Here is a 26364-nt window from a genome sequence, read left to right on the forward strand (position 1 = left end):
ATAAAACTTACTTTAAATAAAAATCAATAATAACATCATTTAAAAATTCTCCTTCATTTAGACAATGGAGGTCTTCGTTGGTCACAGAAATACCACCTTTAGCTGGAGAAGGTGGATAAACTATCAACCTGAGAAGAAAAATACATTCAATAAGAAATATGAAATGCCAAAAACCCCTCAGAGAATTATTACAGGGCAAAGATAAATATCTTACTTTTCTATAGGACCAATAAATACTGTATGTGGTTCGCCAATTTCTTCATCATCATCAAAAAATGGTAACTGTTTATTTCGCTGCTGCATTTTGGACTCAGAAGCAACCTTAAGAGAACAGAGTCAATATTAATTTGCATACTGTGCCCAATTTTACTGAAATGGTAATAAAACTTAGTGAAGTTCAGCAGTGTAATATCTGGTTTTTTTGAGGACTTCAAGTCTGTGGGTTTTTAACTTTCCTACCTCATCCATTTGACTTAGGTCTTTGCTCATTTCTTGCAGAATCGTAAAACTTTCTAATGCCTTAAAAAGTAGTTTGTTTAATGAAAACATTAATTACATTAATACAACAGTACAATTTAATTTCTTGTTTGAAATACCGTATTTTACCAGCTGGAAAAAAGTGTGCTGTCTGATTATAGTAAAGATTTCTCATCCCTTAATAATATTTAAAATAACAACACTACTTGTGGGCCATTGTATAAGTTTACTATCAAACTAAACACCCTAAAAAGCACTGTGAATGCACAGACTATTTCCCAGAGTTTCATAATCCACCATGGACCAGTCTGCAGATTCTCATATAAAAGCCAGAAAAAGTTGATGGAATTTTTTTTTGGCTAACACACTATCCTTAGTGTATTTGTAGCCCACATAATATAATGACTTAGTTCTAAAACAAAAACATAATTACATTTTTTAGTTTGCTTTCTCTGTGAGATGGGCTTCCTTTGGAATTGTCCTCCAAGCACTTAGTAAATGCAACAAGCCTGGCATTGGCTTCTTCAAAGGAAATTTTCACAAAGAAGTCAGAAATATTGTTTCTAATACCAATGTCCATAATTATTTTTTCAAATATTGAATTTGCATGAGGATCAAGACCAGTTTCAAAAATCAAAATTATGTATTGTTCTTCCTGACCTGCAAAAAAAGCAGAGAGAAAATTATTCATTTAGGAATAAAATAAAATAAAGCATGTTGCAATTATAAACAGATTTCATGGAATTTTAGGCCAACATGAGTACACACTGCTGATAATGTATGCAAGCAGTAATACAGATGTGAGCAAAGAGACAAGACTAAATGGTGAACTTTTCTTATCTGAATTTGCTAAGAGCGCCTTCAACTTCTACCTTAATGATGAAATGTTAAGTACTACATCTGATAAATTTTTAAATGACACTAATGCAAAGCCAAAACATATTTTGAGATAACATTTTTGTTTACTGAGAGTAAGACTTTGTAACTAATACTTTCTCCTTTTCTTCCTGGAGTTCCTAGCCTATCATTTCACTACAATTTAAAAAATGTGTATATTCAGCACAATCTCCTCTCTGATCCTAGAAGGTTATGCTATAAAACACCACTGTTTTTGAAGAAGTTGGAGAGAATTACTCAGATTAATCAGCTGTTATATAAATATCATCCACTTATATGATCTGGAAAATTAAAAAGCAGTAAGTTTCATTGAAAGGAATTATTTTACACAGCCAGAAAAAGGAATAGCATTCAGGCTGCAAATCCCAGTCTCATGTCACTGCCTAACACAGAGCTGCCAGGACCTGTTTTCCTGTAAGACGTATTTCAGACACAAGCATAACCATTTCCCTTTGGTCATTCTTAACCCAGCATGCTAACTCTTGTGAAAAATAACTCTTGTGCAGCATAATTCCCAATTCACTGCACACAGAATTTAGATGTCTAACTGGCTTTTGGGTGTTCCTGTTTTGGGAGCTAGGTATCTACACACAATTGCTTATATAGCTCTGGATACAGGCTAAAATTAATTTCATTGCTTACAAAGCAGAGAGCAACTGTGTTATCACAAAGCTCCTGCATATCAAATGCAATGAAGCAGTTGGATGTAAAACTCTCGGTGGCCCAGCCTTAAGGAGAAGAGCAGGGCAGGGTCACTGCTGAGAGCCATGCCAAGAGAGTGATTTCTCACACAGACAACTTGGGAAGCTTTTTCCTTTTTGGTGAACACCTGTGTCCACCTGGGGTTTGATTCCTGCTCCCAGAATTGTGTCCGGTCTCCTGCATGCTCTCCAATTACTTCTGTAACTCTAAAACTACTTACAGCTCATGCTTCTTACAGGACATGGATGAGACTATTATATAGTATTATGAGAGCACTCAGCTCTGAGATTATTGAAAGCATTCTTCCTCCATTTGAATGCATTCATGTATGTACAAAACTGTATGTAAGTACAAATAATGACCAAATTTAACCTGAAGAAAAGCCTGTTGAAGAGAAAGAGGACTCAATGATACATTTAATAAGTGTGCCTATTAAGATGCTAGGACCTTGAAAATTATGTAGAAATTGCATTAATCTTAACATACATGAAGATAATCCACATGTTCTCCAAGCAAATATTTGTCTACCTCACAACATCATGAGAAGTATGCTGGGGGGAAAAATCCCAAGGCAACCTATATAATGCTTTCTACTAAAGCTAAAGCCTGTCAGCAGTACAGCACAGAAGGCAGAAATATTACAAAAGCTGTCATACAAATATAACAGCTTGTATACAAAAGCTAATCAAACAAACTTGCTTTCATTAGGTACAAATGTTAGTGAAAAAAGTGATATTAAATTGATTTAGTGCTGTAACTAGCATGTTTCTGCAAAAAGAATGCCCAGCTGCTCTGAACTGTACCTTTTCTCAGCCTGGGATGGTAATAGTGTCTGAAAAAACACTACACCTACCCCAGCTAGTGATGACCCTTTTAGTCTTAATGCACTCATTCATGACCCAAAACATGAAAATACAATTTGAAGTGAATAGTAGACTAAAATTGTTTTACTTACTGTCTCCTTTACATTCGTACCAGACATTGTCTTTACTCATTTTCAGTTGCTCTCTCAGACTGCTACAGGTTGAAGGTACTGTTTGTAGGAAAACTACTGGCAATTTTCGGACACTACACCATTCACATTTAGTAAGCTCTGATGTTTTCAGGTTAATCTCTCTGACATCACTTTCTGATTCTATGAGAAAATAATGACATATTGAAATACAATAAAAGCCTATAAGTTTCCTTTACAATTTCCCTCTTGATTTTAAAAAGTAATCACTATGTGCTCTCTAAATTTCTTAGAAGTTTTTACAACTTTGAAATTAACACACATGCAAGAAGTGATGGCTTTTCATATCTTAAAAGATAGGCTAAATTCCAATGTCATCTGTCAAGAAAGACATCAGAAACAAACTGTTTTCCGCCCACCAACTTTACTTTTCATTCCACAGAAAACAACCCCCATAATTTCCAGTGACTTAAATTTGCAACTATTGCTACAACACATTTTACAGCAAGTTTGTAAAATTTTCTTTGCACATGTATCTTTGACTGAGCTCCCATATGAAAAATAACTTTAAAAAGAAGAGCATAAACACACACAGAGAATTTATCTGATTCCCTGAGGAAACAAAGGACTACTCCTAGTTTATTCCCTAAAAGGAATGTCAGTAACATAGTAAAATTTTAACACTGCATTGGATGCTGCCAATGCCAATGCTGAGTATTTTACAGGTTTTACTGAATTATTAAATTTGATAGAGAAGTGGATATACATGCAAAACTCAAAAAAAGAAGGAAAAAAAAATAAAGAAAAAATAGTGAAGTGCTAAGTGCTCCAACAGACACAGCATTTAATGAGTCACCATTTTTTATGCTATTGACAAATTAGGTGCTGTGGAAATAATTTCACCACACAGCTGTTTTAACTAAAACTTGGTAGCTATTTCTACAAATTACACAAAGCCTTTCAGTGTTTTATTTTTAAAAATACATTTAATGCATGACAACTCATAGTTTCTATGCATCTGTATTTTACATGTAACATAAACTTAAATGCTTGACTTAGCAAAGGCTATGCTTATCTTTACAGGTTGTGAGACAACTTTCTGCATGTAATAATTGCAAAATACAGTAGTTCTCTTTTACAAATAACAACAACAAAATTCAACAGGACTGGATCTTAAGAATGTAACTTAAGATTGATAAAAGGTAACAAAGCTTTTCAGGCCCAGAACTAAACCCTACAAAAGAAAAGATATGACCCAGAGCAGGAGTTGTAACTCACCCTTTCTAAATTATGTCACTATTTCTTTCAGTGATATAAAATATACAACTTTCAGGCTAGAGACAAAATTGTCCAGAGAGATCTAGACAGGAAAGGTCTACAACATCAGTGTGGTTTTTACTGTCTATTTAATACAACCGAAATAAAAGAATTAATAAGGTGTTAAAAAGCTAACAATTTACAGGAGGGTTACTCTTGATTTTTGTTAATGACTTTTGTTAAAGGGTAGAAAGCCTTTGCCAATCAACACATTATCAATAGATCTTTAAATGAATGATTAGATCAAGAAAAATCAGATCAGCTGAAGCAGAGCTAATAACCCAGCTGTACTCATGTCACAAATAGTGAATTTTCTGTCAGTAGAATGTAGAGATAATGCAAAAACATTTTGGTTTTAATTCACTAGGCAGTTCAGGCCAGATTTGTACTCTCCATTTTCTTTTCTCTTATCTAACTACAGACACTCATTATAATTTATTACACAAATGACAAAACGAGAATGAACATTTAATTATGATTCACTTGCTAATACCTTTGACAGAGTTACTTCATTCAAAATAAATACACTGAGTACTAACATAAAATGAAACGTACACACCTTCTTGGCTCTCTAGGCGTATTTTGATATAATCCAGGCAAAACTGAAAGACAAAACAATTGTTAAGGTTTCACATCTGCAAATTTAATTGACTGAAAGCCTTTAAACTGTTAGCAAACACATTTCAGTTGACTTAGTATTTAAGTAATAAACATTTAAAAATTAATATTTAAAATTAGAGTTTCAAGAAAAAACAAAATCTACATTTTAGCACAACTCGAGGCAAGCACATTTTTTTCTATTCTAGTCTGTTTCAGTCATACTGAAAACTTTAGATCTCTCTGAAGTACTCTGCTTTCAGAAACATTACAGTACTCTGAAAAATTCACGAATTCTCTTTCTTCAAAAGAAAATGTCATCTGTCAGCATTTAGGCACATCAAACAATAGTGTTTTGTGGAGAGGTGGAGAGAACAAGTAACATCTCTCTGCTCTTTCTGTGGTTACTCCAGCAAGAAGTATGCATTCTATGTGGCTGGCTGCATACAAGTAACATTCAAGGTCTCCTTGAAAACTCCATGTAACTTACAAAGCTAACAAAAGAAAAAATCTGCAGAAGTAGAATTACTCACCTCTAGGACAATGCTTCTTCCTCACACCTATCAATATCGACTTTCTTGTAGCTGTTGTTTTCAATTTTTTTAACAAATGCATGCTAGCCCATAACCTCCCCCAGCATGCAAACAAGTTTTTTGAGAGTGCTGCAGCACAGTATCCCTATTAAGAACCAGAGCAACTGCATGTATTTGAATGAAGCAGTAATTTGAGGTTCTTTGGAAATCAAAATCTCTGAAATTGGAGACAAACTTACTGTTGTCCAGACAAAGGCAAAACATTATGTTGTTCAAATACAAAAATATAATACCCATCAAAACGTGAAAAGAGAGCTATGAAAGAGCAAGGCTACTCACAATCACAGGTTCCACTACCATTCTGCGCAGCATTCCTATTCGTATACTTCGGCAGTTCAGAATGACACTTTCACAGGAACTTTGATAATTTAGAGGTGCAGCCTCGGTTATCATCTCTTGAGAAATAACTTTGCGACGTTTTATTGGAGTGTTAGACACAATGTTCCCAAACTGAAAAGTAATTTTCAAGGGTTCAGAATGTCTCACTGAGGTTTATTGCTAAATCAAGCTTGTTAAAACTAATGACTCTATCTTCAGCTACTTTTCTGTTGGTCAACAGAAGTACTTACTAGTGCATCCACCTCAAACATATACAGAAGGTAGATAGTTACTAAAAGACTTCCTGTAACACCTGAGGATGTCAATATTGCTACATTCAAGAAGAAAATAAAAGCTAAGCTGACACTCATGAACACTTTATTGACATTTCCAAATCTCCAACAGTGCTTCTAAATTGCCAAAACCAATTTATTTTTACCTTCTGGGAACACTATGCAGTCTAGCAAAACGAAGTTAATTTTAATGCACTTTATTTAGATAAAAAAACACTAATGCTGTAAAACCACCACGATGCTGGTGGTTTAATTTTTTCATTCAATTTTTGTTAATCCAAGCTTTTGGAGACTAATTCTTGAAGTACACTGCATCCATCACTACATTTCCAGAGTACAGTTTTCAAGAAACATAAATAAATAAGCCAAATCAAACTTCCTAAAGACATCTCTACAGAGCAACTAAGATATTTTTAGGATAGATTCCAAGATCAGAAGACTGAACATTGAAAAGCAGCCACGTGGCATTTGGCCCCAGTTCAAGGAAAGTCTCTAGATGCTGACTGAAGCTGTAATCTCAATAAAGTATCCTGTTAACCAACAGAAAAATTTTACAAAAATAAACTATTAAAATGAAATAAAGTCTGCTGATAGTCAGCAGATAAATATATTTATTTGTTGTATTGCTTATATTGCTCTATTTTGTAGACGGATTTTCTGTACACTAGTCTTTTCTTTGGTATTTATATTGTTCATAAAGCTGCCCATGAATAAACGTTCTTTTTGGTTACAAAATGCAATTAAACTCCCACAGAAAAAACATTCTAAGGGATTCAGTGTTTCTATTGAGACTAAATCTTGAAAATTATTTCAAAGTCCCAAATCACTAGTCTATCTTGGAAATAATTCAAAATATACTTTTGGATGCTTCCTTCATTGTATACACTGGAGAAGGTAGGGATTCTAAACCCTTGTAATTAAAATGTTTTCCTAGGCTTCTTGTTGAAAAGAGCATTTCTTTTTTGTCTGCTGGACTGGCTAAACATTATTAAAAGCTTAAAAAAAATCGCAGACAAACAATAAAACAGCAAAGTCTGAAATGATGCTATATTCAAGTAGCCTCTTCAGTGCAGAATTAATGAATATTTTGAGAGAAATACAGCTGAACAAAGATTTGCAATGGTATCTAAGAAGAGTGCTGTGATATCTTGGTAGGTTCATTGAGTCAATGCAGAATTTTTTATCTCACCCATTTTCAAAAGCAATTTTGGATTCTAAAATAATCTAACATATAGTATTAGTGGTTTGTAAAGACTAGTGAACAGGAACATATGGATATACAAAAAAAAAACATTTTTGAGAGTTTCAGAAGTCAGACACCAGTGCCTTCACAATGCAATGCTTTCAAATTAATTCAGCACCTACTGCCAGAATAACTTAATTTAAAAACTATTTATAATCCAAGTTTTGAGTCTCACAGCTTTATTGTAGGCTGGGGGTTCACAGCTTCATATTGATATTGGTGACTAATTATACAACATATTATAAACATCCATAATTTCATCAACTACAGCACCAGAATGTTGGCTTCTGAATCTCAACATAGCAAGAAGGTTTTGGCATCAGTACTTTAGTGTTCTAACTCAAAGAACTGGATATCTGATTCGATTCTCTTGTTGAATCAAACTCACAATAGTGAAACTGGACAAGTGACTCAAGAATTGCTTTCATCAGCACTGTTATTCCACTACTAATTGCCACATGGAATTTATTCCTCTCAATAGCTCACTATTGAGATGACTTTTAACCTAGTATGAAAACTGTCCCCTTTGGCCACACTTCAGGTGTGCCCATGGAGTATTTTTTTGTCTTTGATTATGCAATTCTTACAGCAGCACTCAACTAAAAAGCACAAGCCCCATCCACAAAAGTCCTAAAATAAGTGTTATTAATTGGGACAATTCTCAAAGCATTTTAATTTTAAAGGGTCAATGTGTCTTTTGATGTTTAACTTCATAAAATCTCAACAGGCAACTGACATTCTGCTGCAAACTAAGACCTTGAGCTTCACAGAGAATCCCTGTCCAGTCTCAGAGTAAACATTCAACACAGAAGCATTTATGTTAACAGCATAATTCAAATCATTGTGAATGCTTGTAAAAATGTAATGAACACATTTTCTTATGTTTCCAGTATTAAGTATGCAGAGAGACTACTTGATGAGCTGCTGAATAAGAAAAACAATCAAATATAGCCAACATCTGACAATGCAAAACAAGCCTTTACATATTCCATTTATTATTTGAATCTGTTTTCTTTAAACAAAGCATTAAATAGTACCTGATCTTTCATTCTTGCTTTTCTTGGTAGTGTGACTGCAATTTCTGTATCTGTTGTTATACTACCTATTCTCTGTTCTATTCCACAACTGTTCTCCTTTAATGCTGCTTCCACCTTTCCTGTAGAAGGAGCTGGGGAGGAGCGGGCTGAATCTGCAGGACGAGGTGAAATGCTTTCCATGCTCCTAGTGCTGCCACTATTCTCGTCCTCATCATCATCACTAGACAAAACAACTAAACAGAAAATATTACATTCTCAACCACTACATTTTTCTGTAACCGAAATTTCTTTTCATTCTTGGCTATTCTTGCTAGTGTGATGGCAATTTCTGTATTGTTGTTATACTACCTATTCTCTGTTCTATTTCACAATTGTTTTCCTTTAATGCTGCTTCCACCTTTCCTGTAGAAGGAGCTGGGGAGGAACAGGCTGAATCTGCAGGTCGAAGGGAAATACTTTCCATGCTCCTAGTGCTGCTACTATTCTCCTCCTCCTCTTCCTCACCACTAGACAAAACAACTAAGCAGAAAATATTACATTCTCAACCACTATATTTTTTCTGTAACAGAAATTTATTTTCAAGTAATACTTCAAAAGTTATTTATGTAAATGTCCTGCAGTTCCAAAAACATTATATCCATTATAGTACGCTTTTACTAAAGTTTATTTGGAATCTGGTTGCAAGCACTCTCTTCCTTGTTTTTTATCTCTTATAACTAACTATACAAAGAATGGGTATCATTAGTCCACCTCTAAACAGATGTGAACTTTTCTTGGTTCAGTCAAGAACTGACAGTAATATAACCTATAAACCTGCAAGAGAAATTGACTGAAATCATTCAAACCAATAGGATAACATAGTCTAATAAAACTAACCAAAAACACTTTCCTTTACTCCATCCTTCCTGATTATTGAGTTTACACAGAGAAAGCACAGAAATTAATATTTTACAAATTATTAAATTTAAATAGATTAAGAGCTCAGAAGAAAAGAGGAGGGAAAACACAAAATAAAATCAAATTCTGTCTTTCCTCTTGGGAGAATGACTGATGGAATTCTGCTAAGAATATTGTTTTTTCCAATACCCCAAATGTAAATATTTTTAAAAGCAAACAAACAAAAGAAAAAAAGTCACAAAATAATTTTTGTTTTTTCCCCAGTGTTAATCTTTCTTGAAGTGTACCTCTGCATATGAAAAGGAAATTATTAAAAGTTCTGTCCCTCTTCCCCAAGAACACAGACACAAAATAATCCCATGCAACATCAATTACGTAAACCCGCATGAACAGTTCCTTCGCTACACAATATTCTGGGTTTACAGCTAATGGCTGAATTCATAAAAAGGTACTTACTTGGATCGTTTAGTTCAGATGGTCTTGTACCCCTCTGTCTTAAGTTTCCTGTAATTTTAGGATTTTTTGTCCCAGTTAAAAGACCAACTTTTCCATTCTGTCGTAACATAGAATGTCCTACTACTTCATTACTCAGTAGAATATCCGCTGGACCTTTCCCAACAGCAGAACTGTAAAACTTCTTTGTGCTGAACCCTGTACCTGAAGATTTTTGCCCTGCTGAATTCTGATGTATTGAAGAACGTGATAAAGGTCCCACAGATTCACTTAATGTCACAGTTTGTCTGGAGACTCTTTGCAAATCCTTTAGAGAAGCACTTTCACAATGTCGGCATTTGGTCTGATTTTCATTTGCCCTCCCACAATTTGGGCATTCAGTAGAATAATCAACCTGTTCCGAAAGCTAAAGGAGAAACAAATATAATCAGTAATTCTAAAGAAAGACACAATTTCCAGATCTTGCACTTAATTTCTGTTCAGAATGAATCATACAATCACTTAGCTTGGAAAAGACATTTAATATCATCAAGTCTAACCATTAACACAGAACTGTCAAGTCATCACTAAATCAGATTCCCAGGCACAACATCTACCTATTTTTTAAAATATCTTTGGGGATGGTGCTGCAACAACATCCCTAAGGATCCTCTTCCAGTGCATGAAAACCCTTTTGGTGGAAAAAAAATTTCGTTAATATCCAGTGGAGATTGACAACACTATATAAGAAATTACAGTAAGCAGAGAAAGCAACCATTAAAACACATCTCAATTTTTTATTTCATTTAAGAAAATTAAAAATGTTCTAAAAGGAACAAATGTAATTTGTGGCAACTTTTTTAAAGCAATTATTGTTGGATAATTCAGATTTTCCTTCTTGTATTTTCTTCTGCAAACAAAACCTTGCATACTGTTCAGTGCATACATCTATCCATCAGCAAGATGGTCCAGTTACACCATTCCTGTAAAAAACAGTTCCATGGGACAAAAGTAAAGTAACCTAAGGATCCATAGAGCAATGCTGGAGAGAATTTGAAGAAATCCTGTAGGTCAAATTTATTTGTCCTTCCAAGGTATCTTGTAACAGCCTGGCAAGGCATGGAGGAAAATTCACTCCTCAAGGGAGATGAAGAAAAAGCAAAGTATATATATTGCTGTAGAGTCATGTGTCAGAGAGAAGAAAATAGGACTTGAAGAATCAGAATTCCCCAAACTTTCAAGAAGCAAGCAGGGGCTACAAGGGAAAATTCATCCTATCACTGCAAAAACAGATGTCTTTTGTTTTTCTCATATTTACTAGATCCCACTTCATCTTGTAGTACAAGTGTAGAACTTGGACTTCTAAATCTGAGGGATTCAATATTAACATATAAACTACAGAACAAGTACCAAAGTGAATATGAATATTTTCATCTCTAGAGATGAAAATTTAGTGCATGCTATTGTCTCCTGGAGCACTGAACTCAAATGGCATAACCACTGTACTGTGAACTACTGAAGGCAACAAATACCTATATCCCACCAAGAACTTTCAGAATTTAGTTTTAAAGCACAGCTTTCACAATTTACACCTCTCCCCATACCTGGCCATGACATGCCTCCAAAACAGGACTTCTACAGGTGTGGGAAGCAGTTTTGAACCCCAAATTTAAAGACGAAAATCATACAATGAGAATATACTATTTTTACAAAATTTCTGCAATTTAACAAGGTTATACATACCATAGAGAAACAGAAGCAAAAAACTCCAAGTGTATAAAATATAATACACCCTTAAAATCTGAGTTATGGGATGAGATAGCAAGTGATATGATATCAAAACCAGTGTTGTGCCTCAGCACTGTTACAGGATGTAGTTCTTAGATACTGCTTATCACATTGAAGAATTTCTATCAAACATTAAAAATATTCAAGAGAAGGCACCAAGAGTACCTGCAGGATCTTAAGTATAGAGCAATTGCACTCCCCTACTTCTACCACATGCCTAAAATTTTAAACCAGTTTCCTTATTAACATCATATTAATTAACTAAATAAGCAATGGAAATGCCAAAGAGCAGTACCAGGTGTTTCAAACAAAAGCTAAGCATATATAAAAATCATAAATCTATAATTTTTTTAGCTTGTTTCTTTTTTTTTTTAAACCAAGATCTCCTTACAGGAAGTTTTGCTCTGATTAGTCGAACAGTGTGACCTGTATGTGGGCATCATGAAACTTCCATAGTAGCTTGACAAGTTGATAAAAAATACAGAGAGCTTTACAGCAATTTCCAAAGTATCTTACATCTGATATTCCAACAAGTTCCTGAAAAAACATCCTGGTTGGCTGCATCTAGACCACAGAATACCATTTGGATACCTAAGGAGCTACTTTTGCTGGAAAAGCGAACATCTAAATAAAAGGTACTTGAACTTTTACAGTACTTTTCTCTTTACTGAGTACAGAAAATCATGACACTAAAAAAAAAACCCAAAACTGTCCAAGAGCAATATATTATTCTTCTATTTCTGCAAATTAAAATCATCAGTCTCTGGTTTACCAATTAGCCATTCAATTAGAGCATAGATTCTTTTTCTTTTCAGTGTAGCTTCTGTCCGTTCAAATCAGGAAAGAAATATTTCATAGCTAATAGCAATATTAGCACTTAAATATCTCTATCACTGTAAATTTTTTTAAATTATGTAAATCCTACTCCAAACTCTAAGGATTTTTAAAACATCAAACTGTTTTACTCCTGAATGTCTGTCCTTAAAATATGCAACAACTTTTAAAGTTCAACAAGAGTTTATATATTTTGAAAATATAACCCACCTTTGACTGAGTTAAGCATTTTTTTGGAGCAGAAAGACTCAAGTCAGATTGATAAGAATTGCAATGACCTTTCTGTCGCACCTTTCTCTTAATGTCAGATTCTGATTCAGACTCATCTGTATTCTCCATTGCACTGTCTAGAAGGGAAAATATGCAAGAACATTAACAAGAAATGTCCACTCACATACTGTTATAATTATGATCATCTTACTTCTTTACATATACTAACTTGAACCGAACATAAACACATTTTTAAACCTCAAAAAAGTACACCGTTTCAAATGTCTCATGATTGATTTGTCGTGTAACTAAAAAAAAAAAAAAAAAAATTGCCCAAAGTAACTTCAACAAACTACTTTACATATACTAACTTGAGCCGAACATAAAGACATTTTTAAACCTCAAAAAAGTACACCGTTTCAAATGTCTCATGATTGATTTGTCGTGTAACTAAAAAAAAAAAAAAAAACATTCCCCAAAGTAACTTCAAAAATGTACTTTAAGTAATACTATGGCAGAGATGCTCATTGACAATTTTAATCTTATATCTTTGCAAGAGGCTTTGGATTTGCAAATCTATGCTAACTTCACTGAAAATCAAGTGGAGGGTCTGTTGCCAAAAATAGGAGGGGATGCTAGATTATGCTGATGAAAATCTTTACCACAGAATTACTGGTGAGTGCATTCAGAACAATTTGAAATGCTCTTTGTAATCTGGATTTCACATAATCATCAAGGCTGGAAGAGACTTTCAAGATCATCTTGTTAACTATTAACGTGGTACCACCATCATCACCTCTCAACCATATCCCCAAATGCCACATCTCAAAGCCTCTTGAACACTTCCAGAGACGGTGACCCTGTCACCACCACAGGCAACTTTTTCCAAAGCCTAAATACTCTTTCAGTGAAATATTTTTTCTACTTTCTAATCTGAACCCCCCCTGGCACAACATAAGGCTTTTACCTCTCATCCTTCTACCTAAGACATGGAAGAGAGACTGACCCCCTCCACCTGGTTACAACATGTTTTCAGGTAGTTCTAGAGAGCAATAAGGTATCCCCTGAGCCTCCTTTTCTCCAGGCTAAATGCCCCCACAGCTCCCTCAGCTGCTCATTATCAAAACTGTGCTTCAGACCGTTCACCAGCTCCACTGCCCTTTTCTGGACATGCTCATGTCCTTTCCAAATGAAGGGGCCCAACACTGGACACAGCAGTGAAGGTGTGGCCTTCACCAGTGCTGAGTACAGGGGACAATTATTGCCCTGGTCCTGCTGGCCACACCATTGCTGATACAGGCCAGGATGCCACTGGCCTTCTCGGCCACCTAGGAACATGGCAAAGTGTCAACCAAGAGATTTACTCCTTCATCACAAGACATAGTAGTAGTGAATTATATTGTTGTGTCCTGGTTTATACTGAGACATTAATTTAAATACTGTAAGAGTATAGGAACACAGAAACTCATTAATTAAATCTCACTCTGTGCATTTTAAGAAATGGAATGTGTTGCACAACAGTGCCTTAATTGGTTTCATGAAAAAATGCTATTTATATACCTTCAAATGCAGTCTGCATATTGGAACTTTTTTTAAGACTGTATTATTTTTAATAGACATGAACACCTTTTCAGTATACAGACTGATGGTCTCACAAATATCCCACTATGAGAAGACATCTCAAAACTAAAGAATGACTCATCTTCAAAAAAGAATTAGTAACAGGTGGTGTTTTTTTCCTAAGTTAACTTACTATAGAGTAGTACTGCTGAAGATCTACTTAACACTAACCTAATATGGCACAGCAGTACAACTTGCCAGTGCAGGTGACTAAGCAGCTGAACAGCAGGTTTTCAGACTCTATCTGTACTAACAAAGCTTAAAAAAACCCAGGGTATTTTCTTTTCCAATTTCACAATTTCCACACCTGAAACCAAACTATATCTTTTCTACTGCACTTCCGTCAGCATTTCCTAACTATGAGCTAAGAGCATGTTCTAGCTGACGCTGATTCTTTTATTAACTCCCTCAGTGTATGAATACACTTCATACCAAGTGCTGATTGATACATCGCATTTTTCTTGTACTATCGCTGCTACAGAAGTTCCTCATCAATAATTCACAGATAAGCTAGGGGTTTGGGCTCAGATTAGTTAACTCCAGAGATCTGTTCCATCTCCAATTTTATAATCCTAAATTCTCCCTTATTTCTGTTGCTTTTAAAATAACTGAAGACTAATTTAAAATTATTACATGACTGAACTAGTTGCAGAAATCTGTCAAGAAGGGCAAAATCATCCCTTCATGCACAAACTCGTACAAAACTAGAGTAACACAATGCTGTAAAAGTAGATATACTAAAGGTTATATGAGATTTGGCAACGTACCCACCCAGATCAGGTATTAAAAAAATTATTCTCTTTAGAAGAAATGAAAACTCCAACAGCAACTTACCCACTCCTTGAGACCGTGGTAATCTAATGTGGTCTGCCTCCACTTTCTGAAGCTGAGGTGGGTATTCTTTTCTGGAAAACCAATTAGATGTATGGTTGTTCTTTTAAGAGACATCATTATAATTTAGTCACAATTATACATGAACAAAGCAAACCTGAAATGTATCTGAAAGCTACAATAAGTAGCTTCTCCTATTACATACTATTTGTACACATTTACCAGAACAATAGAAACAGCAACAATAAATGTCTTGGAAGTGTTTCTGACCTACATCTCCCCTATACTCATCAATAGTTCTGGAGTCTGTCACTTTTAGACCCAAGTTTCCAAATATTGAAGCCTGCATCTCCTCCTCTTCATCATTCATGAAATACAAAACAGATACTTTCAAAAGCCAAGAATAGAAACAACTATTATTTTAATATTAAAGTAGATTCCACAGGTTCCACAACTTAAAAAACAGGAAGAGAAGATGCAAAACAGAGGAAAGAGATCCAATGTCAAAAACTATTGTGGTCAAAAACCAGAAAGAATAACACAGCAGGCATGGTTACTATATATTTGTTTTTAAAATATTGTAATATAGACAGCTGGTATAACTTGCATAATATAGATATCACATATTTTTGTGCAAATTAATGTAATATATGGCATTATAGCAAGATTTGAGTCTCCTGAAAGATGTTTTCAGTTTACACACACGTGTGTCAAATCATGCTGACAGCAAATTAAGATTCCTGAAGCTCAGTGCATGTGGGTTACTGTTTGTAGCACATTTCTTTCTCAGCCTTGCAGCAACAGATTACTATTCTTGCCATAACAGAAGATGGCAAACATCTGAAACACAGGAAGCCTTGCCAACAAACTCACCAGAAACTGGTTTTATTGGAAAGTTAAGCACTGGGCTGCAAATGGGTCACACATGTGCCATATTGCTACCTCTGATTACAAGGACATCAACAGCAAGAGAGCAAAGCAAACAGCTGTAGGTAGTAACATCTCCACTAACAGCTAAATTTTGAGGACCCATCTGACAAAAATTTGGCTATGGCTGAAGTAGACTTTAGCTCTAGGTATAAGATTTTATTTCTTTCAGCACAGCATTTCCTAATGCATCAAATTATAAAACCTCTGAATTTTCTGCATTTCTAGGCAACATTATTAACTAATATCTTTGGAGCAAGATTAATCTACAGTGGCCTTTGGGACACTTCTTACCTAATACCAAACACATTTGATTGTGTTGATGGGCTGCAGCTTCAAAGAAAATTCTGGGAGAAAGAAGGACTGAGAAACAAGCATGGCTATTCAGAATGTAGAGATGTCATAGTACTTTATCATGACTGCTGGCAAACATATCACAGATGACAGATGAGGTAATGTATTTGTTACTGATTGTGTCAAATGTGTTTCTGAAGCCCCAGATTTTATTTTTTTTTAATACCTACACACACAAAAATTGGAAACTCAGTATGAATATTTATTCATAAATTAAACACATGATTTTTTAGATAGTTTTCCTTAAAAATTCAAATCACGTGGAATTACTTTAAGCAGAATTAGTGAAAATAAAAGGCAAAGCTCAAACTCATTATTATGAGAAGCTGTAGTGTCAAAACCAATGCTCATGACATTTTAAAGGGTAAAGAAACTAACACCATTTTAGGCTTGAAAAACACAAACACTGCAGTAAGGGTGCAAGTAAGTTGTGTCACAATTATCTTTCACTAGTATTTCACAACAATAAGTCTCATTTTGAACATAATTACTTCTAGAAAAATTATCTGCTGTAAGATGTCTAAAATATATAACACAAATGATATTTAAAAGAAACAATATTGAAACTATTGGTCATTTAATTGAAAGCAAACAAAGCAAACGATATGGCCGATTTAGAGTACTAAAGCACTAGAGTACTAGTATTACCCTTTTAATATGCAAAATATATTTATCTAATTAAGATGACAAATTCATTATCTATCATATAAAGCTAAATAATCCTTTTACAACGTGTCAGAATGCACTAGCATTATCTATCCCATCTGAATTTTATGTTAGCATCACAGACTCATCTTTATAGCTCTTAAACAGCCAAACACTTGCAAGTGTACAGAAGCAGTAGCAAGAAAATGTGTATCTTTCTCCTCCCACAATACAGAACTCATACACTCATAATGAACCAGTAACACCCAAACCCAAGTCACAAAAACCAGCTCCAAGAGAACTGAGGCTTCCCAACACACTTTAGTGTGGTTAGCAATTAAATGTCAGGCTTGAAGTTGCTTTGAATTAGAAAGAAAAGTGAAGACAAATTTAAAGAGTATTTAATTTTAGATTTCAGCTTAAAAAAAAATGTAAAAAAATGCTTTCTTGGAGACAGTGACAGCCCTTCCACAAGATGGCAGCAACTTTAGGCACCTTCTAAGACTTTCCTTTCCTGAAAAACCCACAAAGAGAAAGGGAGAGCACAACACCATGAAGTTTTTACAGACTAGGAAACAAAATTGCCCTTCTGAGCACAATGTTTGTTGCTGCCTGAACAGCTGCAGATCCACTAATACCTTCTCCAGTAAAATACTTAATACACTGAGCCATTTAATTGTGAGTGCGGAAAGAGAAAGCAAACTGGTTGTTTTTTAAATCAAACACTGTATTCACCTTTAAAAGGACTTTTTGGAAAAGAAAAAAAATCTTAGAACAGATTTAAAAACATACAGCACTTCAAAACAAATGTCTTCTTGCTGTTAAACCCTGGCCAAAGCTAAATCTTCCATTTCAACAGGAATAATTGAGGGATCAAACAGCTGAGCTGATCAAGATGCAAGATTAGCTATATACTGTGTCTAACAGTTAAAAAAAAAAACAACCCTCAGAGGTGAAACAATTTTAGGCATCTCGTCTATCTCTATTATAAGCACTTTTACTATCTTTAGGTACAAGGGAAGTAGACATGTATTTGATAAAAAGCAATCTCAGGAAGTAGTAAAGCATCAAACAGCAAAACATTAATTACAGGAGCAAGGAAGATCAAGCTTTTTCTGCAACACACAGGATTGAAACACTGAGGCAGTCTGGACTTCCTGGAAAGCATAATGATCTTTTGACATATTTTACCTGCTAAATGCTACAATATTCTTGAGTAAGCATGTTTTGCCCAGACAAAATGCTGTCACTGATTTCGTATTTTCAGGAAACATTCATTATTACTGCTATATTCTCTTGTTGATGGAATTGGATTTTTAGTATCTTCACACTGGCCTGGTAGACAGACTTTTATAAAAGTCTCTAGATAAAGTGACGTTTTCACTTAAAATTTCATCTCTAGGAAAACAAAAAACAGAAAAGTGGGGGAGGGAAGGGGGAAATGAGGGGAAGAGGCAGGCCCACAATTTCTGGCTATGCCAGAAAACAAACACAAAGAAACATCTGGATCTGGGAATTTGGTACAAACCACATCAAAAAGGCTGCACCAAGTCCTAATTTTGTTGAGGTGCAGGCTTACACAAGAGCTGTGTTTAATGGACAGCCTGGGTCTTTGACAGGCTGCCTTATTCAGCCTTTCCTCTACTTCTGCATGCACTGATTTGGAGATGTACCACTGCACGCAGGCTGTTGGTTTCTACATCATTACACAAAAAGAGAGTAAAGCACAATAAGATTGAAGCACAAAGCTGCTGAGGTGAGATTTACCTTCAGCATGTGTTAGAGCAGAAGCAGAGTAAAACCAAAGGCTGAGAAGAGAAGCAGCAGCACAGGGAATAGGGTTTTCAGAACACAGGTCAGCAACCCCCTTTAGACCAGAAAGTCAGGAGCTGCTGCTGCTGCACTTATCATGACAGTAAATGATTAAAGCTAAATTTAGCAGCTCCTGCCTACATCATCTTCCCCTGCTAGGACAACAACAAAAAGCAGGCAAAGAAAAAGGAACATATCCAGTAGTACTGGATGAAGAAGCAGCAGGTGTCCCTGTGAGAAAATTAAGATCACACCAGCATGGAACTCAAACCTTTTCTTCTATGCCATACAGTGACACTAACTCGCTGATGAGCATCTATTTGATAGTTCTTTTAAGAAGTAACAAAAGGCAGTAGAACAGAAAGGCTTGATTTTCTGAATTTGAAATAAATCTAGAAAATCCTGAATTCACGAAGAACTGTGCTATTTATGTCATTATTAGTTAAACATCATATATACTTTTAAACAATTCAACCTGGTATCAAGCTCATACTGCTAAATGTCACCTACACAGACAGGATATTTACAAAAACTCAATGAGTTCATTACTACGAAGAAAACATTTCCACTACTATATAAATTTATGCTATATATGAAGGAAAATAAATGTATACTATTTCATAGTGCTAACAAAATATTAACAGCAGTAAACCAGATGCAAAACAAGTGAGAAATTAGCCTGAAATGAACAATAAAAACCCAGTGTACCAGGTTTTGCTATACATTCTCTATTAACAGCTTTAACATATGCACTTCATGAACAAAATATACACAATAATACAATAAAAACCTTTAATGTTATTCAAACCAAGCTGAGATGATAGAGTGAAAGCTGTTAAACAGCCTACTAAGAGCATCAGAATAATTTTACTAAGGTGCTTCAGAACCTTTCTATTATAAAAAGTTCACTGCTCTACAAAAAGAATTAGCACTGAATTCTTAAAATCCAGAGAATATTTACGCAATTTTGCATTGGATATATAAATAAATTTCTGGTGGAAAATTATCCAAAATTCACAGTAACACAGCATTACTTAGAGATGGATGTAAAGGTCCTTTTTCAATAAAAGCGAGTAAATTAACCTTAAAAACAGAACTAAAAACAATCAAACTCTACCACACATGAGCAGATATGATTGACTAGATTGAATATTCTTTAACTAGCATTAATACAGCACTCAATCAGTTAATTTTCATAATGCTTATTGCCATGCTCATTTGATCAACAGTAAGCTTACCTTTCCTTTCGGTCCAGATTGCTTAAAATATGAAAAAAGAAAAAAACACATAAGATGTAAAGCCCCACATGTGTTGCACATCACTAAATGCAAAAGTTATTAAATATAAATTGTAACTGTTTCATTGTCTTTCACTCACCAGTCTAGATTTCAAACAAGCAACTATAATTTTTTCACCACATTATTGTCAAAGTAATTAGAAATGCACAAACACTACTTCACAGACAGCAACAGTCAGTGGTCTAAATAGTACATTTACTTGATTATTTTTCAATTAGTAAAATTTGATTAACTCTGAACTTAACCTGGTGAATCTCAATTCACTTGCAATGCAGAAGCCAGTAAGAAGAATTCTAATATATGACTTATTATCAAGCCTGATTTCCAATCACAGGACCATGAAGGTTGGAAAAGACTTCTAAGACAGAGGTCAACCACTAAAACAATCCCTGACTGTCACGCAAATGAGAAAAATATTATATAAGGACTTATTTCCAACTATTAAAAAATATGTGTTTAAATTGAGAAACAAATTTCAGCAGCAGTCCTTAAATACTTAAGAAAGCACATGGAAAGGCTAGAGAATAAGGATAAATGAAAACCTCCTTCTGAGGTTTAGGCAAAAAGTAATCTCCCAAAAGAACCTAGGAACTAGGGTCTAGGTTTTACAAGTATCTCCATTAAGACGAGTTAACATAGAAATGAATGTAGCTGATGCTCACAATTCTGGTCCTTTGTATACCAAAACTGATATAAAAATAAATCTAACTAAGCTTAGCACACAGACAACTTGAAAATAGCATCTACATGTCTTCTGTCATTTCAAAATTTACAATATGGAATGCTGTAAGCTTTTAACCTATGTGAGTGTTCCTCCCAAATATCAAAAGCCTAACAAACTTCAGACATACATTACATTAACTGTATTCTAAAACAGAACAAATTCAAATTGTTTCCTGTTTTACTTCAGCCAAACTAAACAGAGTAATGATATACAGTAATAAAAACTCATCCTCCTTTTCACAAACAGTGCCCTCACAAGAACAGAACAAACTAATTCTCTTGTTACTCAGAAAACAGCAGGAGTGGAAGCAAAGCAGATAAGAATATAGTCCTGATAATCCTACAGAATGCAGTATGAAAGTACTCTGGTACTCCACAGTGCTCTAGTAAGAGAGTAAAAGGACTTCAAAATTGAATGTGACTGTGGCAACTTAAAACTGGGGCGGGAGGTAATGAGCCAGTGCTGTGTGAAGGTGGAGGAGAATTGCTCCTAGGTGGATCTAGCCTTTACTAGCAATAAATGCTGCTTTTGTGCAGGTCACATCACAGTTTATCAATCCAGTCAGATCCAAACCATGTCTGGATGGAGCCATATCCGGTATCTTTGCATCCTTGGCACAGTTAATATGTAACTTGAATTAACTGTTTACAAGTACTTCAAAGAGCCTGTTAAGGGACACATACCTAATGCTAAGGTAACTTAAAGGCAGGAAAAAAATTTCCAGAATGCCTGATATTATGCATTGTCATTACATTAGATGCCTTATTTGTTTGGTTTAAAATTCTTCACCAATCTAATGCATTTAAAGGAATTCTCATTTTTATACCTCAGGAAGATTAAGAGGTGAGAATTCTAGATTGATTACTGTCCCTACCAACTGCTTCATGCAGCTCATGCATAAGATTTGTTAAACATGCGGTACATACATGCTGTTTCAATGCCAAATCTGGAAGAACAGTCAGTCAATAGCATAAGACAGAACTGTGCATCCATTAAATGAAGCAAAATAGTGTGAACCAACTACAACACTAGGCCAAGCTATATCTGAAAATCTGTCGTTATCAGAAATGAACAAATTTTAATTTAATCCCCAGATTCCACTGAAAAAAACCCCCATGAATATTTATCATAATATTATTATGAAATACCAAGTTTTGTGGTGCTAGAAACTTACATTTTACAAATGAGTGCAACAGATACTCAGACTTTAAATTAACATGCATGAGCAAAAAAATTGCAGGAGATAAGAAATGCGGTACAAATCATACACAAATTAAACTTGATAGAGACTGTAACTGAGTTCATAATCGGCTTGCTCCATGTGACACCATCCCCACCCAAAGAACTCAGTGTAAGTAACAGAATCTGTTACGTCAGTGCCAGAGACTAAAATTGCTCATTTAATAATGTTTTTATTTTTAGTTATCCTTTCAAGAACCTACCATGATTTAAGTACAATGTATTAGGTTAGATCAAATTATTTTCCCCATGTTGTTACTGATCACCACACCATAAAATGATCTACAAATGCAAAAAATTAACAGAACATAACTTTGTGTCTCCTGCAAATTAGCATAGGAAAACAAAACAAATCAATTTAGAGTTCAATTTCCATGGTATCAGCTCTTCTGTCTTGATATATATAGGTTTGCCACTCACATTTTCTGCAAATAGTCCTTTTTGAGGAATCACTGCCAGCATTTACTTTTAAACTCAACTACTGCCTAATGTCAGTAAAGACTAGTCAAAAAAGGACACCAAAAATTCCTACACAAGTAAAAAATATATGACCAAAATATATTATATTACCAACTTTATAGGGTCTGGAATTTCACATTATGCTCAGTTTTAAATAGTCCTATTTTAGCTGGCTTTTTTCTGACTATTGCCTTCTCACTCAGAAACCTATGTTTTCAACATCAAATAGCCCTGAAACCTCTCTTTTTTATTTATTAAAAAAAAAGTCTGTCAGGAAGCCGCATTTTATTAATTTTCAATCCTCTAACTCCAAAACAGATTTAGAAGCTTTTAAAAAGCAATTAGTTGAGTCAGAAGCTACTGGAATTAAACACCATTTGCGAAGTTCCTATGTAAAGCTCACCCTCAGTCAATTAGATCATGCTGGTTCTGATATCCTCCAGTAACAAAGCACTGCTTGGGATTGTTATGACTATTTCCTGCCTTTAAAACTCCAAAAATATTCCTAGCATTAGAGTTAATTGTCTGTTGCTAATATAAATGAACTACAATAACAATCCTAAAAGAAAACATATTTAGAACACTCAAGATGACTACTATCCAATTACTTCACACAATATGCAGCCTGCCTATGTTATGCATTAGTTTTCTTTCTGCATATCACACATGCCAAGTCACTGCCTTTTTTTTCTTCACATTACAATTGTAGGCTTATAAAGAAGTAAATCCCACAGGCAAGAAAGGCAAGTAGGCAAATCTAATATCCCCTCAAGATTAAGGATTTCTGGAGCAGGTTTAAGAAACCTATGGCACTGAACTTGGTAAGATGAATCCATTTTGACTGGCTGTTTGAAGAATCATTTCACAACAAAGCTCAAATCAAGTAGATGAGTATTATCAAATCAACGTTCAGAGCAGTCTTGCATGATTTTGCTTAAATCATTTTCATTAGCACTGCATATCAAAATTTCAGAATTACAAGAAACCCCACAAACAAACAACACCCCAAAAGACCCCCACAAATAAACAAAAGCAAGCACACACACAAACAAACAAAACCCACCAGAAAGGCAAGAGCATGAATGCTTAGAGATGCCCCACATTTTCCTAAATAGGACATTGAACAAAAATATTCTAAAAGGGTCGTCATGCAAAAGAAAGCACAGCTGATTCAGCCTAAACCACAGTGATAACATAAACCCCATCTTTCAGCTTAATGCATGGTAAAAACTGTCAATCCTTTTTAGTCATCAGCCTCACACTGATGGCAAGAAATGTAAATAACTGAAAAGAGAGACACTGCATCTGCTATTACTAAGGGGAAGGAAATGTCCCTCCTACATACCATACATATACCTATATACCATTTACAGACTATAGCACTGCTGGAAACACAAAGAGGCAACAACCTAAGTCCTCAAGGACAGGATAAGACAGGAGCTCTCCTGTGAGGAAAGGCTGCATGAGTAGGGCTGTTCAGCCTGGAGAAATGAAGGCTCTGGGGAGACCTTACAGTACTTCAGTACTTGAAGGGGGCCTAAAAGATAGATGGGGACAAACAGCTTAGCAGGGCCTGTTGCAATAGGACAAGGGGTAATGGTTTAACACTAAAAGAGGGTAGATTCAGACTAGATAGAAGAAAGAAGTGCTTTACAATGAGGTGGTGAAACACTGAAACACGCTGACCAGAGACCTGGTAGCTGCCCCACCCCTGCAAACATTCATGGTCAGGTGGGATGGGACTCTGAGAAAGCTCACACAGTTGAAGATAATATCCCTGCTTATGGCAGAGGGCTTGGACTAGATGTCCTTTCAAGTCTCTTCCAGCCCAAACTGTTATTTTGTAACTGCAAAATTCCTTTTTCTATCTATTCTATTTATTCAATGACAGATTAATACATGTTTGGATCACATCATGCATTCACATTAGTATGTGAGCTTTCTTTTTCTGAAGTCCGCAAATCCAACTGAGGGAAGCAGGATGAAAACCAAAAAAATTACAATGCCTGTATACAAATCCCACCACCCTAAAAAATCTATACTAAAAAACAGAGAAGAAAAAAGGCAGCAGAAGAAGGAAGCTATAAAATGCCAACAGGATAAAGCACTCATGAGGAATGGTGGAAATACACAGAATTCACAAACAAAAAGAGCTCTGAATGGATAAACTTTGAAATAAAATTCCTTAAAACAGTTGCTATCTCATGTTTGTGAAACATACTGGCTGTAAAAAATACCTAGAATCAACCCCGCAATTTACAGAGGTTTTACAGGATTTTAAGTCTCAAACCAATGAAGTTCAATTCAGCATAGTTCCATAAGATGCCCTTGTTTCCAGTCATCCCTTCTAAAAATCATTTACATAGATACAAAGCTTTGCTTCTGTTAGTTGTTCCAATTTATATGTTTTACACTATATTTACAGACTATATACAATATTCAGATCTATGGTTTAATGTTTACATGGATCTTACACAAGCTGGACTTGCTGTGACTTTGTATTTGCTGATCACGTTGTCAGTTAAGTGGACTTCTACTGCAAACTATGTTTGTCTATGTCAAGGCATTTTCTCAAAATATGCCCTCCCTACTACCTGCCAGTGTTCTTGAAAATTACTAAATTCTAGTATTCTGATAATAATTCCTAAATGGTTTTATGAAACTTTAGCAATTAAGGTCAAAGCTTTCATAATCAAGAATGCACTCATGTGATTACTTACATTTTCTTAAAACACTTCATAGCATAAGGAAACATATATGACATACAAAACCAGTGAGGACTTTTTACAATTGAAACATCTGGAGAAACAAATGTAATTAGTCTTACCTTTGGGCTGCTGTTTTTACTACAGCTGTCTGTGCGTGTGCGTGGTGAAAACGTCTGCCATGTACCACAGTCACAGGACCTGATATATTCTGAGCATTTTCACTGCAAACATACAGAAAAATGTTTAAGAAAAGACTCTGGTGTGTTTGTACAGTCTTAGGTAAAACATGTGGCATCCTAATTTGACAAAACCAGCCACACAACACCAAGTATTAAAGTATTTCTGAAGCAATAATACACGTTGTTAGGATGCTTTTACAGGCATAAAACCATTCAGCTTTATAATAAAATGGACATATAAGAATACACACAATTTTTTTTTCCAGGAAGGTAAAGATTTATTTACTCAACCCTGTACTGCAAAAAGACATTGCCTTTTTTAAGAACTTGTAACCATTTATAACTAATTTTATACCTTCATCTCTCATTTTATTAAGGCACAATATTAACTTCTTTAATATGACTTAAGGGGCAAAATGTGAACACACTGAATTCAGGTATATCCCTCATAAAAAAAAGTAAACACAGCAAATTTATGGATACAAGATGACCTGTAACTGAAAAAAATCAACACATTTCAAAAAGAATAAAGGAAGGATTCTCAGGTACTCATATCTCAACAGGACTCTTATTCACCAATACATCTTAGCATTTCTAGGGTCTCTTAATTTGTTACCTTTTGACTTTTATCTCATTATTATGTAAAACCAGTAATTACAGAGAGAAGATTTTTTACCATTACCCTCTATGCTAACTAGATCAATAAGACAGTGCTCCTTCAGAGATCATTAAACCCTGAGAATTATCCTGCATGCTGCTGTGACAGGACACACAATACTATGCTTGAAATGTTCAAAAATCACACAACTTTTAACAGACAGCATGTTGATGACGCAAACTCTTTCAAATTATGGAAACACAGTGCTTAAATTGTGCTTTTCAAATTGTTTTAATTAATTACACTAGAGAAAATTATGCGAAAAAGCATTCGTACTAACAATATTTCTCAGAAATATTATCATGCCATTTGTCCTTCTTGTT

General features: G+C 34.9%; 1 protein-coding gene across 7 annotated transcripts in view; it reads right to left on the reverse strand.

Moving 5' to 3' along the window:
• The window catches only part of SENP6 (SUMO specific peptidase 6), a 73568-nt gene that overhangs the window by 16810 nt on the left and 30394 nt on the right, over positions 1-26364 (reverse strand). For 2 of the 7 annotated variants that reach the window (XM_033512953.1, XM_033512951.1), the window contains 13 exons: positions 25324-25425; positions 20015-20035; positions 15042-15112; positions 12588-12724; positions 9780-10182; positions 8775-8945; positions 8427-8659; positions 5815-5985; positions 4905-4947; positions 3032-3211; positions 911-1137; positions 215-321; positions 12-128 (listed from right to left, as the gene is read on the reverse strand). In XM_033512953.1, coding sequence (XP_033368844.1) covers positions 12-128; positions 215-321; positions 911-1137; positions 3032-3211; positions 4905-4947; positions 5815-5985; positions 8427-8659; positions 8775-8945; positions 9780-10182; positions 12588-12724; positions 15042-15112; positions 20015-20035; positions 25324-25425 — 1983 coding nt within the window. The remainder of the gene's footprint in view (positions 1-11; positions 129-214; positions 322-910; positions 1138-3031; positions 3212-4904; positions 4948-5814; positions 5986-8426; positions 8660-8774; positions 8946-9779; positions 10183-12587; positions 12725-15041; positions 15113-20014; positions 20036-25323; positions 25426-26364) is intronic. The other 5 variants (XM_033512954.1, XM_033512952.1, XM_015621666.3 and 2 more) reach the window with 3 other exon arrangements.

This window comes from Parus major, chromosome 3 (assembly GCF_001522545.3).
Source record: "Parus major isolate Abel chromosome 3, Parus_major1.1, whole genome shotgun sequence".
Classification (NCBI taxonomy): Eukaryota; Metazoa; Chordata; class Aves; order Passeriformes; family Paridae; genus Parus; species Parus major.